General features: G+C 32.0%; 2 protein-coding genes across 2 annotated transcripts in view; both read right to left on the bottom strand.

The window, feature by feature from the left end:
* The window catches only part of LOC111704252 (adenomatous polyposis coli protein), a 29,352-nt gene extending 16,847 nt beyond the window's left edge, over nucleotides 1–12,505 (bottom strand). The window contains exons 1-9 of the mRNA XM_023476437.1: nucleotides 12,402–12,505; nucleotides 11,009–11,294; nucleotides 10,257–10,393; nucleotides 7,273–7,373; nucleotides 5,900–6,013; nucleotides 3,211–3,330; nucleotides 2,298–2,414; nucleotides 1,384–1,512; nucleotides 400–509 (exon numbers count right to left, since the gene is read on the bottom strand). Coding sequence (XP_023332205.1) covers nucleotides 400–509; nucleotides 1,384–1,512; nucleotides 2,298–2,414; nucleotides 3,211–3,330; nucleotides 5,900–6,013; nucleotides 7,273–7,373; nucleotides 10,257–10,393; nucleotides 11,009–11,294; nucleotides 12,402–12,414 — 1,127 coding nt within the window. The 5' untranslated portion in view covers nucleotides 12,415–12,505. The remainder of the gene's footprint in view (nucleotides 1–399; nucleotides 510–1,383; nucleotides 1,513–2,297; nucleotides 2,415–3,210; nucleotides 3,331–5,899; nucleotides 6,014–7,272; nucleotides 7,374–10,256; nucleotides 10,394–11,008; nucleotides 11,295–12,401) is intronic.
* Nucleotides 12,486–17,144, bottom strand: part of LOC111704251 (adenomatous polyposis coli protein) — a 46,859-nt gene continuing 42,200 nt past the window's right edge. Inside the window, exons 8-10 of the mRNA XM_023476436.1 lie at nucleotides 15,637–15,696; nucleotides 14,662–14,730; nucleotides 12,486–12,506 (exon numbers count right to left, since the gene is read on the bottom strand). Of these exons, the coding sequence (XP_023332204.1) occupies nucleotides 12,486–12,506; nucleotides 14,662–14,730; nucleotides 15,637–15,696 (150 nt within the window). The remainder of the gene's footprint in view (nucleotides 12,507–14,661; nucleotides 14,731–15,636; nucleotides 15,697–17,144) is intronic.

Below are 17,144 nucleotides of genomic sequence, written 5' to 3'. Positions count from 1 at the left end.
TCTTCCATCTTTACCTTTTTTCTCTAGGACTAGGCTTAATAAAGAAAGGGAAACGCGAAAATTGCAGTCCCAAAATATGGTTGTCCCATTCCTTCATTAATTTGTTGTTTTTTTTTTGGGGGGGGGGACTGATTTTTGGATTTTGACGGTTAGGAAAAAACAGAAAAATTTGACATGAAAAGTCCGCCGGGCGGAAAGTTTTTATTTGCCGTTTTATATCTTCAATACTTTTTACCCAAAAACTCATTTTTTAAACAATTCAGCGCGACTAAAACCCTACAAAATTGGACCAAAAAAAGATTCTCAAACTGCGGGGAATGATTTTCAAGTAAAATTTATCAGGGACTCAAAAGCGGGACACTTTGAGTCCCCTATTTTTAGTTATAAGATAACCCCTACCTAGATCTAAGGAACTGGACCAGGAGAACCAGAGAACCAGGAGTAGAACAAACCTCACTTTTATTCTTCCTACAGTGAGCAGATAGGTTCCACAGGGCTGATAATATAACCTGAAACATTATGTTTACTAGTACCTGGCAAACTTGAAAATTATGCAAAATATTCCCATCTGTATTCTCTGACAAAATGGTGTGCAAATAATGACCAAACAGGTTGCAACATGCATATTGCTATATTAAGCAGGTTATTTGCGATAAAAATATACAAACAGTTTTGCAAAAATATTTGTAAAATGTTTTTCCTTACAACATTGAAAAATGAGGGTCCAGTCCAGTTGAATATTTTACTCAATATACAATTTACTGTTTTGCGACTGTTTTTACATCTCTGACGCAGTAATTTTGAGAAAATATATTCTATTTTCTAATATTGGATTCAACAGAGTATTGGACCTTGTCAAAGATAAGAGAAGAGTTTGATAACCAATATTTAAACTTGAACTAATTCTTCTTCATTGCTCAATGCTCAATGATAAACCCATCTCTAATATTAAATACCACTTTAACAATTTATAACATTAGCAATGGCGCATACAAGGGTAAAAGGACAAGAAAGAAACTCTCCCTCCCTTACAATACAAATATTTGTCATTAACTGACAAATGTCAAAGTTACTTGTACGTGTGTCATCAAAAAAATATTGTTCCATTTTTGAAGGTTTAATATTTTGTTATAAATTATCACTTTGTACAGAATTGCATATTACCCATTCAAGNGGGGCGGGGTTTGCAGATAACTCAAGACAACACAGTTAAATAAAGTGAACAATGGTAAACAGATAAGTAGAATGTTGGAAAAATGACTATCTGCATTTATCAATTACTAGTCGCTTAAAAATTGTTATTTGTAAAAAATATCAAAATAAAAAATACCCAATTTGTTAAGAATTAATCACTTTAAAGGTGAACAATTCCTTCAAACCAACCTTTAATGTTGGTTCTTCTCGTCCTGGTTCTACAGCAAGTCCTTCAGAAGTTTCCACAAGACACCGCTCAGCAACTGTCATGGCGGCTCCCATCAGAATACGCACCACGCCGCATTCAGACAATACAGACTAATATGAAAATTTGTAAATAGAATTAATTAATTAACAATTAATAACTTAACCTTTATCCATGACAACAAGATGAAAACAGGTTACTTGCCAAAAACTCTGTATAATTGATACATATGATACTGGACAATTTTGATAGTTCTTACTTTCACAGGAACAAATAGCTATATATATACATTTACGTATATATAAGTTTATTATCAAAAGTCTACGCCATCACCGTGTAAACATAAGGGTGACCAAATTAGAGTCTAAGGCAAGTCTTAAGTTCATTTGTAATTTTCTAGGTTCTCTATATCTTTGCCACCTAATTGTGAAAACTGTAACTAATTAATAATGAAGAATATTTACTGTATGAAATCATTGAAATATCAATAAGTCAACGACATCAGGTTACAAAAAATGAAATAATTAGAAAATTAACTTAGGCATGTGTTTAGTTACTTTATAATTTTCTAGTACATATATATTTGCATCTTGATGGCAACCTTTGATGACAAATATTTGACTTTTGATATAACAGAATATATACAGTATGACATATCAGAATGTCTAAGACATTAGATTACAAAAAATGTAAGGATTAGAAGATCAATGTAATTCATGTGTTAAGGTTCTTTTGTAATTTTCTACTACGTAAATATTTGCAACCTAATTGTGTAAATGATTCAAACTTGATCGATCATAGTTTAAACAATAATTTTAACAAAATAGATATTGAACAAAAGAAAAGAAACTTTTGAGTTTTAGGCGAGTAATCATTTCCTATTTAAAAAATAACTTACTTTTGATGATTTATCCGCCTTCCATGCTAGATTCCGGAATAGGTGAGCTGTTGCTTTTCGTAGATTTTCCCACTGGCTTTCCAGCTGTCCCACTAGAATATCCACCAGTCCGGGGAACTAAGGTTAAAATAAGATTGATTTACAAAATTATTTTATATTAGAGACATTTTTACCAGCTGTCACAATTAGGGAACACAATTTATCTTAGTTAAAAATATATAATTTCTGGAATCACTCTCAGCAGTGGTAGTTTAAAATTTTGCAGCTTTTGCAAAAATTAAACAATTTTTTTGCGTTTATTAAAAAAATGATTATTATGAAAAATGAACATGAAAATCCAATTCAATATTTCAATTGAAGATCTGATTATTCGCCACATATCTTAATTTTATAATCCCAAAATCTTTGCAACTTGATGGTGTATACCTTCATTATCTCAAAATTTTGCTTGTTACTACTCACATAATCAACATTTTGAAAAATCAAAAGTTTAGGGCATCAGGTTGCAAAAATGTATGGATTAGCAAATAAGAGATTGCGACGAGTAATTTGTTTCTTTGATTTGCACATTTTCTATCTTTGAACAGGATTTAGATGAGACTGCAGACGTAGTTTCAATGATCCTCTAATTGTCTTGTGGCATGTCTGATTCACAACGGTACCCTTTCAAACTTTATCAGAGCATTAATATAGTGTTGTATTATATATAGTCTTTGCAGCATAAATCCGCAAGTCACTTTTACAGAGAATGAGAGAACTTACAATTGAAAAAACTAAATTTTCAGGTAGTAAAAATAAGGATGTCTTATTCATCCTTTATCAGACAAAGCTTTAAAGGGTATCACCATGAATCTAAATTATAGGGTCATTTGAAACAACGTGGACAGTCCCTTTAAGTAAGTCTATTTCTAACCTGACACAAGTATGACTTGATCCCCGTATTCCCGAAGGTAAGGTTGGTAAGAGCTACAACTGCATATCTTCTCACTTCACGACACACAGAGTGGGTGCTAGGATGTAATCCGTGCTCAACCTGGAATATTCAACTTATGTACAGTGTACACACAAATAAACGGGTTAGATTTCTGAGCCAGGAATATAAAGATAAACACAGATACTTGAAATATCCAATTTGATAAGTCAAAAAAAAAATTAGTAGAAAATTTTGGAACATACATTTCAATTTTTAGACATAGACAGTTAAAAGTAAAAGAATTTGAAAACATTTAACTACGTAATATAACTAAAACACACTGACTCTAAAAGAATGACCCTGATGTGTGATAAACAAATGTATACTAAAGCTTTATGTAAGGAGTAAGAATACAATAGAATAGAATTTGGAAAATCTAATCCAATATTAGTTGAAGGGCAAAAACTTGTCTAGGTCTACACTACAAAATACACAGATAGGATAAAATAGGTAGTTAATTTAGTTGTTTTTGTTTTACATAATAACTTCAAACGAATAATAGATAGAAGAATATCAGAAGTCATTGTTTTAGTTAACTTCTAACCGTATCATAGACAGAATACCAGTATAGGTCGTTGTTCTATTTACATCTTTTCTTGGTTCTCTTCAACTTTAAATTAGTCTTTCTTTCAAAAATTATTAAGTATATGATTTAAAGACCATATAACAAAATTCAACCTTCAAATCCGAGTTTAAGGTCTTCTGTAAACTTTGTCAGCACTTAGATTTAAAAATAAGGCAAGGACTAAGGACATGGCAAATTGACCACCTGGCGATTATTGGATATTTGATCCATAAAATAAATTTAAAGAACCAGGAATGCAATGAATTTTATAATACTTCTAAACAGAAGAGGATGAAAAAGTTTATTTTTTTAAAAACTTTAACTGTCAAAACTTTTTTAAGTTAGAGAGCATTCTACTTCAGTATGCTTGATCGTTGGTTGAATTTTTGCAAGAAAGGAAATATATAAGAATCGTAAGATTTAGGGGGGGAGGGTGTAATGAGCTTAAATTTTAGAAATATCAATTACAATTTTTAACCACTGCCTCCTCTTTCAGTTTTAATTGACCCGAGCTGTATTGTTATGTTCAAAGAATATTTAATAGGATTAAAATTCTACATTTCATTTGCGCAACAGATTATAAAATTGCAGATTTTTTTTGTCAACTCAGCAATTCTGTTTCCTGAATTTAATCCAAACACTTCCATAATTTAGAACAGATTCTATTTTATTTTCATTCGATTCCAGATCTTAAGACACTGGTTTAATACCTGGATCCGGATCCTAAACACTGGTTTTCTACTTTGATACTGTTCACTAGATTGATACCTGGATCCGGATCCTTAATAAAGGTTTGATACCTGGCCGGATCCGGATCCTTAACAAAGATTTACTAACTGTATACCAATTCATGATTTTATATACTGGTAATGATACTGGGTTCAGACCTTAAACACCGGTTGTCTACCTAGATCCGGATCAACACCAGATTTCTACCTGGATCCAGACCTTCGACACTGATTTTTTACCTGGATCCGGATCTTAAAGACTGGTTTACTACCTGGATCCGGATCTTTAACACTGGGTTTCTACCTGGAACCGGATAACTGTTTGATATCTAAACCCGGTTTCTAAAGACTGGTTTAAGAATCAGGAGCTAATGCACCGGAGGAATACAAAGTGAAATCAAAAATCTGCAAGAGTGGTTTGGAATCCGAGTTCATCAAACAAAAGTAAATTTCATTCCAGAATATTTAAGCCCCAACTTACTCTCAGGACCGGGGTATTTCCTAAACCCCCTCCCCCGTACTCAAATTTTATTCGACATTTTATTATTATTTGATGTTATGACATGCATGTACAATGTACCCCTCTGAAAAAACTATATAGTTTAAAATCTTGAGTTTTCGGAAATAGACTTTTAATTAAATCAAGAACTGGAACAGGTGATAAGTTTTAAGTTCCTCTTGTTGAGTTCCCACAATTTTTCTAAGTGACATATATTTATCATTAAATGCAACAACAACGAAGAGCTAGAAATAATTCTTTTATTTTTCTACTAAAAATAATACCAAGAAAATTCTCAGAAAACGGAAGTACCCTCAATATAACCTTAACCTAATAAAGCTTATAGAGAAATAACAGGAAATATTATATTATAAAATAAGTGAAATCCGATCATCATTTCTATGTAGAGAGAGGGGATGGGGATTAGAAACAAATATTCAGCTCATCAAATTTATAAGTTTGCTGTTATGTTGAACAAAGCAATAATATAATACATAAATTAATGAAGTAGGAAAAGCTTGTGATTACCATTTTTGTTCACTTTAATTCTTTGAGAGGAAAAAAATTAAGACCTTTAAAAAATTCCAGCAAAGAGGGTTCCAAGTTTTGCATTTATATTAAACATTCAAGCTTTTATAAACTTCAGCAACTGTCTCAATAAAGTTCAGAAAGAAAACTATAAAAAGAAAATTGCACAGAAAGAACTGAATTGAGATAAACTCAAGCAATATGGAATTCTCATTTTTCATTTTTATAACTGTAAAGAATAATGTCCTTTTAGCAAAAATAAGACAATGTTTCAAAGATTTTTGTAAATTTTTATAAAAAATTCCGTACCTGGATAAGCTCTGCTAAAGCTGGTATACCCCCGAGGAGAAAAATCGGCTGCCGATGACTTTCGTCGAAACTACATCTTGTCAGGACAGCCATGCTTTCCTCTATGTTTATCACCTTAATATAAATTTTTACTATATAATAGTTCTTTATTTTGAAATAATTAGCTGGCACTTTATACTTGCGTGACAAGAAATAATTAGCTGGCACTTTATACTTGCGCGACAAGAAATTTTCCCAGTACAGAAAAGATATTTCCGCCACACCTCTGTTACAAATTAGAAAACAGTCCCTTTAAGTTGCTTCTTCTCACCCTTTCTTGCCTCTTCTTCTTTTCTAAGTTTTCAATTTAAATTTAGCAACTCGCAATTTGTTGTTTGTCTAACTGTTCTAACTTTTATGTTTTCTGAAAAAGCAGCGGCTAACTCTACAGGGATCCATTAACTTTCCCATATTTAGTCATTTTCAGCAAACAGTTTTCTAAATTAGAGTTGGGCATTCATTTTCTTCCCAATTTTAAATCATTCATAGTTTTTGGGGTTTTAGGAAATTCTACTAAAATAAAGTCTGAATCCGAAGAGGTATAAAATTAATTTTTCCTAAAAGCAAAAAAAATTTAAATTTTCAAAACATAAAAATACGATGCTCATCTCTATTTAGGATATAAATGATGCAGTTTAAAAGTTGAATAGAATATCCGATATCAAGAAGTGATGGCGGAGAAAAAATGCAATTTCATCCATCTAGGTAAGGTTCAGCTTAGAATAAAATTGGCAACCAGAACGGTGAGAGAAAGAAGCAAGTTCATAAAATATATTTTTATTTTAGAATCCAACAAGACAGCACTTTCTTCCCTCCGAGTTGTTTTATCCGATTAAAGCAACAAAGGCGGATTACTCGCTTCAAAGCAATCAAGAAAATGGACTCTTCACGTGAAACTTTTATGGTTCCTCGGAAACATGGTGAACTCATAAAAATTCATGGAATACCAAACACAACACACTCAATTCTCTTCTAGGCATTTATATTTAAGAGAGGAAAATTTAAACTAACATTTTGTTCTTATTAATTTAATCAAAAATTATTTTTATTGAGAGATGTAAAAAACTTCAATAGTTTTAAAATCAAAAAAATTTAAAATTTAATAACACCCAAAAACGCATCGAAAACTTTGGTTCAAATCATTTTTAAAATTTCCATCATTATACTTACTACAATAAAAGCGTTGATTAATTGGTATATCTTATTTAGTTAAAATTGATTTGTGGCTTACAATCGGCTGTAACATTTTGTGTTCAGATAGATTTTTGTTTTTTGGGAAATGAAAATATCCCCTCTCCCACTCTCTTAAAGTTTTTGTATAAATCTAATCCTACCTGTCCTGCTTGCCTGGCTTCTCCACTAAAATCCAGAAAGTGCTGACACGCATAAACCTGTTTACAAGGAACAGAATATCCCTCACCGATATTCCCGAAATCTAAAAAAGAAATTTAAAAAAACTTGGATCAGAGCTGAAAACTTTTGAATGGGATATCCTTAATCCTGATCGGATAATTAATCTGGAGATTAAAAATGAGTGGAGAACAAGCATTATTTAATCTCGAGATTAAGAAAAAGAGTGGATTAAGCATTAATCCCGATATCCACCATTCAAAAGTTCCCAGCTCAGATGAGATTTGAAAACTTTTAACCCAATTTGGAGTTTCCGGGACCGATTGCCAGATCATCAGAACTGCCGAGGAGGGTCGAGACAAATACTTAGAAATTCTATTACACTTTTTCTCATATCATGGAGCATGATACTGCTGTCAAAATAGTTCATCATTTACTAGCCTGGTCACACAGCTTTGACTGGAAATAAAAATTTTCTCTAAAAAATGTCAATTACACACTTTAGAAATTCCCAAACTAAATTTGAAATAGGAAAAGGCCAAATTTATGAGATAACAAACAGAGATTACTACTTTTTAATTTTTATATATAGATATAGATAGATAAATAGAGTTTGCTGCTATATGAATCATAAGACGTACATGTCGTGCAAGCCAATATTCTTTTGACCTTCATGTTTATTAAACCAAACCAAACTAAACCAAACCAAACCAAACCAAACCTCCCTCTCCCCTGGAGATGAAGAAATGTCTTGTAAAGTTAGTTTCTTGTTTGTGTAAGAATATAAAATGTTAAACCTGTAATCCAACATTTATCCCAGGGGGCAGTTCCACAAGGACATTTTAGAACAGGGGTGTAAAATTTCTTTTAAAAACATTACCCCCCCCTTTTTTGAAAATCATTTTTTACTCTCTCAGAAGTTGGGTATGTTTGCGCGGAGCGAATTTTTTTATTGGGTTTTATTCACTGTATAGAGAAAAATAAATGATTTTTGAGAAACACAATTAACTTTTGGGGTCAACAAAAGGATGATAAACCTCTAGATGTCAAATTTTTCATCCCCTCCCCCGCCCCGCTTGAATTTTCAAAAATATACACCCCTGTTTTAGAAGTATAAGAACAAGAAAATTGTTTAGAAAAACATAAATTTAATTTGATAAATTTGTCTTGCCTAACAAAGAAGAAAACATGTTGACAACTTTTCATCAAAACTAATCGTGAAACAGAAAGTTAAAAGATATTAACACATAAAATATTTTTGAAAATAAATGTAACAAAATCTCTTAATTTCCATCTTTAACCTTCCTCCGTCAATTCTAAATCTAATTAGCATAGTAATTAAATCTAATTAAGAATCAAGATGTATCAATTTCCATAATATTTAATTCTATCCCGGGCAAACTTTGTAGAAAATTATTAATTCGCCATTCGTTACAGAAATATTCATAATAGTTTCAACCAAAATTCTGTTAAATTTTGCAGGGCACACAAATACTTTTTTCATTACCCTAGTTGTATATTAATTAATTGAATTCCCTCAATATAGTTTTTTTTAAACAAAAATATTTCATTGTAATAAGGAATTATCGAAATATTTCTGAATTTTAGAATTTAATAGAAATTTTAAAAAGATTTCACAGAAATAATCAAAGTTGGATAAATATTTAAATTAAGTGATATGACATTCATGAATTAAGTTAAAATAAAATTCAATAAAAAAATCAATTATGACGAATAAATAAAAATGGGTGGACTTCAAATTGTTAAATAAAAAGAAAGAAAGAATAAAACATTTAAAATCTTGAAAAAAAAATCTGCATTAAACAGAGGGATGCTTATTCTACCCGACTGAATATAGAATTGAATCCTTTAAAGTTTCAAGCTAAAGAATTTCTTTAGAAGATTTTTAATCTATTCTTGAAATGGAATTAAGATTTTAATTAATAATGTTGGAATATGGAAATGTCATGGACACCCAATCTGTCACAGTGTTATAACCGGTAAAAGAAGATGGGGTGGAATTGTGATTGTCCGCACGATGCATTAAATTATGTAAGAAGACGAAGAATGCGGGATTTACGCTACGTCTTTGGACGTTTACAGCGCCTCCATTAAGCAACTATATCTTTACATTTTTATTTAGAAATATTTTATGGTGGTCAGCTGTAATCTTTCATTGTATCTAAATGCAGATCAAAGAGAATATATATTGCGGAGTAATATGTTATTGTTTACTGTACAGATTAAATACTAAATACTCTGTGTAAACCTGTTTGGATCTTTTAAACATTCATAAGAGGAAAATTAATAAAAGTTAAGTTAATTGCATTGTATTTATAATCAATCACAAAAATCACTGCAAACTCTTTGGGTTTTTACCCGCTTAGGTCCATGTTTCTTATACTCTATGTTTGATGCAGATTTCAGATGCTGTAATTAAGCAGAACTTTGAGCTGAGCTCCTTGTTAAGCTTATAATTGAGAAACTTGGCAGAGAAGATGTTTAAGTTTTACTTTTCAATCTGCATTTAATACAAATATTAACGCTTTTAAGTTAATATTTTGATTTTAATATGATTTGAATAGTCAAGAGCATTCCCAGACTCTTTAACACTTTGATTTATCTTTTTAGCGAAAATAAAAATGAAAATAAAGGGTGTAATAAATAACCAGCAGCTTTACTAGGATCTACTTTAAATTTATTCAAGGATTTATTTAATCGTTTATTGTCTAAAGTGAGACCCATACAACTGTAGAATAGAAGACGACAATTAGACTTAAGTTTTGAATTTAAATAGTTCAATAAAAATTAAACAGGCACATTTAACTCAAAAGTTGATTTATAGGCTGCTTGTAAAACTGCTTGCGTTGAAACAACATCAAGTACACATAAGATTGCTTACAATGTAGTCTTTTACCACAGTTTTATGAGTTTCACTGTAGATATATTCTAGGTTTGATATTACTACCTGCAACCATGAGATCCTGTTCTTGATACTTCTCTCCTCCTTCCACGACCTGTATGCTGACCCTCCTGCAACCTGCAACTTGAGCTGCTGCTCTACTATTACCTCCACCCCGTCCTTCTCCACCAGATAATATATCCCTAAAAATTAACAGAACAAAATAAATCACATAGCACAAAAGCCAAAAATTATTATCAAAGAGGAATAAAACTAAATATTCATGTAATTGTTTATAAATATACATATACAATAAACAGGGTTACCCACAAAGGATGAGACTTCAGTGATGACTGTACGAAATACCGTCATACCATCTGTTTCCTAGTATTCATGTTTCCTTGCAGCTGCTAAAATGTTTATTACTGTTGAAAATCATTAAACATACCTTTTAAAGACAAAATTTAAGACAGAAGCGTTAATTTAATCTCAAGATTTTATGGGTTCTCAGTCTCATTCTTTGTGGGTAATACTGTACATACTAGGCCTAGCTTGCCCATTTTTACCTGGAGTATTCCTTATAAAGCCAACCTACTCAAATTATAATTTTTAAACCAGGTAACAAACATTCCGATGGTTCTATTGAGTTTCCCAGTCAAAGTTTGAGGCAAATCGGTCCAGGGGGAAATGAGTTATGATCGGACATACAAACAAACAGAGATTACTACTTTATATATATAGATATTACCTGAGAAGATCACAATACTGTCGTAGAATCTCCAACAGAGATTACTACTTTATACATATATAGATATTACCTCAGAAGATCACAATACTGTCGTAGAATCTCCAACAGCTTTAGAACCTTAGCTTCCCGTTTACAATGTTTGTCTGTTGGATGCGCATGCACTATATTGTGAAGGCAGCGCGCAGCACGTGCGCGTACATGCCGCGAGGGTCGAGGAAGGTTTGGGTTGAGATGATCTAGGTGCAGGAGCTGAACTAGGAGAGGGATACATCTGCTGGATCTCATCATATCACAGTTGGTCGGGCTGGAGGACATTGCCAGTAGGGTTTTAGACATCTTCTCAACATCTGTACACCCTGCAGTACAGTACAGTTTAAACAAGTATATAGTGCAGTACAGTACAGCTTCAACAAGCATGCATATATACAGACAGTACAGTACAGTACAGTCAGTAAAGATTAAACAAGTATCCAGTTCCGTAAAGAATAGTGTATACACATATACAGACACCATGCAGTACAGTACTGTTTGAACAAGTATACCGTACAGCACAGTTTCAAGAAGTATACATATATACAGACACGCTGCAGTACATTACAGTTTAACAAGTATACATATAAACAGAACACTGCAGTACAGTACAGTTTAAACAAGTTTACCGTACAATGTAGTTTAGAAAAGTAAACAGAGTGTCCCATCAAAATGTGGAACATAAAACACAGGAAATAACAGTTTACACATCTACCCGTCTCATTTAAAAAGATGATTTTCAAGTTAATTGGAAAACAACATCAAATACATATAAAATTCCGTAAATATTGTAGTCAGGGGTTCCCTTGTACATAAACATATATTTAATATCATAAACTACCGCACAATTTAAGTCATATTTTTGTACATTTCTATTTTGCTTTACAGCTAAGTGAAAAAAAACATTTGAAGATTTTCATTGCGTAAAAGAACATTGTTAAATCAAAACAAATTAAGTTCAGAATATTGCAATACAATATTAAGAAAATAAAAAAACAGTAGTTTGAGGAATAATTTGCTTTTATTAGAAAAGTTTAACTATATCTTTCCCATTATTCAGGCAGTGCATACACTTTGTACATCAAGACAGTAAAAGTACAATAGAATGCAATTAAATACAATTTACTGCTTAAATCTACAAAACAAGAAAAATACAATAAACGAAGGAACCTGAAAAGTATGAAAATGTAAATAAAAATCTTATTTAATGATCATTTGAACATGTCAAAACAATAAGCTGATTGTGAGAGAAGCACTGTTTCATGACTGATTTCTTTAAAAAAATCTCCGAATCTAAAAAGATAACTTTAGATAAACTTATGATTAAGGTGAAATTCTGCATTAGCTAAGAATCTTACTTCAAGCTCTTAATTCTTCAATCCCAATATCTTTGCAACCTGGTGGTGCTTTGTCAAAGGTATTGTTAACCCTACCTAGAAGGGCCATGAGAGAGTTTGAATCCTGGGCATCTATTCCCCCCCTCTCCCCTACACTGTGCACACTACTAGTGAAACTAATCACACTAGTAGTATCTTCACCTAAAATAAAGAATTTATTAGCAGCGATCAATAAGAATGTCGTCTTTCTTTCCAACCTACACTCTACAGTCTACAAAGGCCATAGCTTAAAATTAAGTTAAAAATAAATTTATTTTTAAATAAAAAATCAAAGAAAAACTGATTTTTTTCTATTTCAGACTAAAACTAATTTGGACGGTACAACTGCAGTTGTGTTTTAGGTTCCTTAGAAAATATTTTTACAATTAAATAGTTGGAAGAGAAGAATGAATAAAAAATAAGATAAATGTTGGTTACTTAAACTTAAACGAACTTTATCATCCTGACTTTTATTTTTCAACTCTCAACAAATGATAAGAGAACAAACTTGTTGAAACTTTCAAGACTTACTTCAATGCAGAATCTACAAAAAAAGAAAAACGTTCACTTTTTAACAACAAAGATTTTTTTTGAGTTTCCTTATTTTAGTTGACTATTAAAACTTTAGGTCTACGTTTTAAAAATCTTTTAACATTAGGTTTTTTACCAAGAAAGAAATATTAAGATTATTGATAACCAACAGTAAACAAAGTACAAAGTAACACTGAGAACAATATTATTCCAAACTGGCAAACACGATTAAGACAAACAAGAAAAAACTGAAAACATTGTGATCGAAAAAGCAACGCCATGAAAAATAGATATTGATCGACTTTCACGTAACAGCATATAAAATATTATAACATGGGGATGGTGAATTTGTGAGATTTCCCCCCGTCTTAACCTCTTGATGTTCCATTCCATTTTACCTCAAAAGTTTTGACTAAATCCTTTAATCGGCTTTGCTCTGTTTACAAAATACATGCTGTTATTGTTTCTTTCCAAACATGTTTATAAACGAATATTGAATCCCGATGTTTCGTTGTGAGATCCTTAAAAAGAGAATTTCCATCCAAGTACCAGTAGGAAAATTGGAATCTGGACAATACTTCATAATATCACATCCAATCTAATACCATCCCATTCCATTACTTCCGATCCGATCCCATTTCCTATTCGATCACTACGTCATGTCATGTCATGTCATGTCATGTCATGTCATGTCATGTCATGTCATGTCATGTCATGTCATGTCATGTCATGTCATGTCATATCGTACGGATCGAATGGGAAATGGGATCGAATCATGTCAAATCATTGTAACATATCTCATCACATCCGCTTCCATCCAATCCTATCCTATCCCACAAATCTTATCCCGTGTGGTCACCAGATTTCCCCAATTTTTGCATTTTGACCGCGAAATGCATTTTCTGCATTTCTCCAATCAACACGAATTCGTCTTGATTATTTCAGGGTTGAACATTTCGAATAATAATAACTGTTTTAATGATCAGTTTCTTGCTTTTTCACTTTCGGTAAATTGTATTTGTTAGTATTCTTGTATATTTATTATGGAAGATGAATAATTCTGAGAAAAACATAAGGACGTCAAAACATGCGTTGACGTATGTTAATTGTGATGTTACTTGTTAGCCGTCAAAAAATCACAACACTGATAAAATTTCATTTCCACCCTACCTATAGTTATTAGGTAACATAGGCAGTGTGACTTGGATAATGCCTCATCTTGTGTAGTTACAAATATAGGAGGTCGTCTTTCGACAAGTTATTGGAATCAACCACGGACCTCGTCAGGTTCTTGAGTTAGTATTATAAATGAGTGATGCGAAAATTGTAAATGTAGAATATATGAATATGTTGTGTCGTATATGAGGTATATGATGCATAGGATGTATAATTATTGTATATCATATATTGTAAAACAACAATAGAAACCTCTGCATTATCCATAACCTTGTGTTTAACCAGACATCAGACAAATACTAAAGAAGGGTTGGCTGATATTATCCATATTCCATATAGTACAGTAGTCATAGCAATATTGAGGATGAGGAAAACGATTTTTAAAGTGCAATGCTAGAAAAGATCTATTTATGAAAAGTAATGAGACTCTGCCCAATATTGATATTATTTTATTGAAAACCCCAAATTTTGATTTGGACATAGTTTTATAGCAATATGAAACAATAGTATATATTTTCCAAATCCAACCCTGTTCTCATATTTTTCATGTGAGAAAACAAATTACAAAATTCGGAAAATAATGAAGTTCTTCCCCTGGTAGACAATTTACCTGTTGAACTTTGTGTCGACGATCACGGCTGACCTGCTCTGCGTCTCCTAGCTGCCTCTGCATACTCGCCTAGTTTTAATTACACTTTTAAAATGGATTATTGAGAAATTACCTCTAAAATACATATTTTACTCGAATATGTGGACCAAGCAAATGAATAATATATGCTTTTTTTGTAGAAATTTACATGCAAATTCAATTTTAGAAAAAACAAACTTTTTTTATGTTAAAAGCATGCAAAATGTAAGGATTTCCATGGTTTTGAGACTTAAATATTTAAATAATAAAATCTGTCAAATACCACTGAAAAGATAATCTTAGGATAAAGTTCAAGCATTAATGGTATGAAAAATGGGATTTCAACCTATTGAGTTAACTGGATAATTATATTTTTCCCTATACCAGTGTCTCAAAATAAGTTCACCTTTATTAAATACTACCAGAGGTGCCCATAAAAAAATTTTAAAAATTAAAAAAAAACTTATACCCAATTGTTTAATGGATATTGAATGATCATATTCTTCTTTGCTTTACCCAATCATATCTTGTTTTTATTTCAAATCCGGGCTTATTTTTACTTTTTTATTATAATTGCATTTTTATTTTCAAAAGTATTGATTGGGGGAGGGGAAATTAACTCCGTTATGACATAGTAAAAGAGTATAATTCAACCTAAAAAAATCCAATCATTCTTCTAATTCTTTAATGCATTGCATATTGCATGATCATGTTTGCTTATCCCATTCAAATCTTGTTTTTAATTCAACTCCAGCTTAATCTTGACTGATTTGATCATATTAGCAAAATAATATTTTTTAAATTCTACATCTTCGAAAAAGTTGTTGAAGTGCATTTTGAAGGAAATTTGTTAAAATATATTTTATGCAAATTCAGACAAATATTTGCTTTCCGAATTCATAGATTTTTTGATAAATATTAAAAAATATATTTTTATTTTTTTATTTTTGATCTGACCTGAACCCTGGCTGCTCTATCCTCCAACTCCTGTCTAGCTGCCTCATTCTCCAGGGAGTACTAAAAACAAATAATTTTAACATTGTTAACCAATAAAGAATGGGATTTTTAAATTATAGATTCCGATCCACAGGGATTAGCTCGCTAAATTAGAATCCACTGGGATCAGTTTTCTGAATCTGAGGCCGAATTTAAAGAATTTGATTCGCGGCTTAAATTTAAGTCGCCGTTCAAATTTTGTTGATTTCACTAGAATTTGTATTAAATTTTTCAAGATTTAAGCCGGCGCTAAATTGAAACTGGTTTTTTGGGAATTTTAGACGCGGATCAAATTCATTAAATTCGGACTCAGGATCTACTAAGATCATCTCTTAGGATCCGGATACACTAGGATCAGCTCACTTGATCCGGATCCACAAGGGTCAGCTCACTGAATCCGGATCCACTAGGATCAGCTTCCTGAATCCGGATCCACTAGGATCAGCTTCCTGGATCCGGATCCACAAGGGTCAGCTCATTGGATCCGGATCCACTAAAATCACCTCACATGCTCCGGATCAACTATAATGATCTCTCTGGATCCGGATCAACTACGGTGATCTCTCTGGATCCGGATAAACTATGGTGATCTCTCAGGATCCGGATCTACTGAGATGAGCTCTTTTGATCATGATCCAGGAATTGGTTCCTTGGAACCACGGAACCTCTCAATAAGTTTTGGGAGGTTGCGTGTGAAGGGATCTTTATCAAAATTTAGATTAAGACATTTTATATGTTTGGGAAACTATATAAATTGATAAAAATGTCAAATTATTAATAAAATTAATGAATTATGTACGATCATCCCGCCTCTCCCAACATTGTTCCTGTACCCTGGACTGTCCTCTTTATCTTTATTTGTATGTATAATATTTCAATGTGTACTATGCTTTTAGTTTTAAGGGGAATGGTGTTTAGTGATACCACAAGAAAGAAATGAAGGAGGGGGATGACCCCGGGGGGGGGGGGGGGGGTGAGTAAAAGGTTAACAACTAATATCTGTCGTCATTATATCAGTTTAAATACTATATATATTCAATAAAGAAAGATTTAAACTAACTCCAAGATATCCCTGCAGCACAGACAGAACAAAGTTTAAGACAGGCAAGTTGACAGCAGTACCCACATTTAATAGACAGAGGGTAGAGTTAATGCGACAGCTAGGAGAGAAGAGAATGTAAACTACCAATGACAGATGGATATAGAGAAGTAAATATATTACACAGCCGCTGATATATATTCTCCGAGCAGAATTGGATATCTTTTTATTTTGTTGGACGAAATATGAAGAGATAAGAACTGATGATATTAGATAAAACTTATTAGGATATAATAATAAGAAAGGAAATTGATATTAAAGGTTAGAGAAACAATAGAACATTCTAGAAATAACTAACACTAACTCAAATACAATAAACAAATAAAAATAAAAAAAAGTTTTTTTCTAATCTGGCAAGCTTTTAGTAGAA

The sequence above is a fragment of the Eurytemora carolleeae genome, unplaced genomic scaffold (genome assembly GCF_000591075.1).
Source record: "Eurytemora carolleeae unplaced genomic scaffold, Eaff_2.0 scaffold399, whole genome shotgun sequence".
Classification (NCBI taxonomy): Eukaryota; Metazoa; Arthropoda; class Copepoda; order Calanoida; family Temoridae; genus Eurytemora; species Eurytemora carolleeae.
Note: the sequence above shows the minus strand (reverse complement) of the source record. Positions and strands in the feature narration are given on the sequence as shown.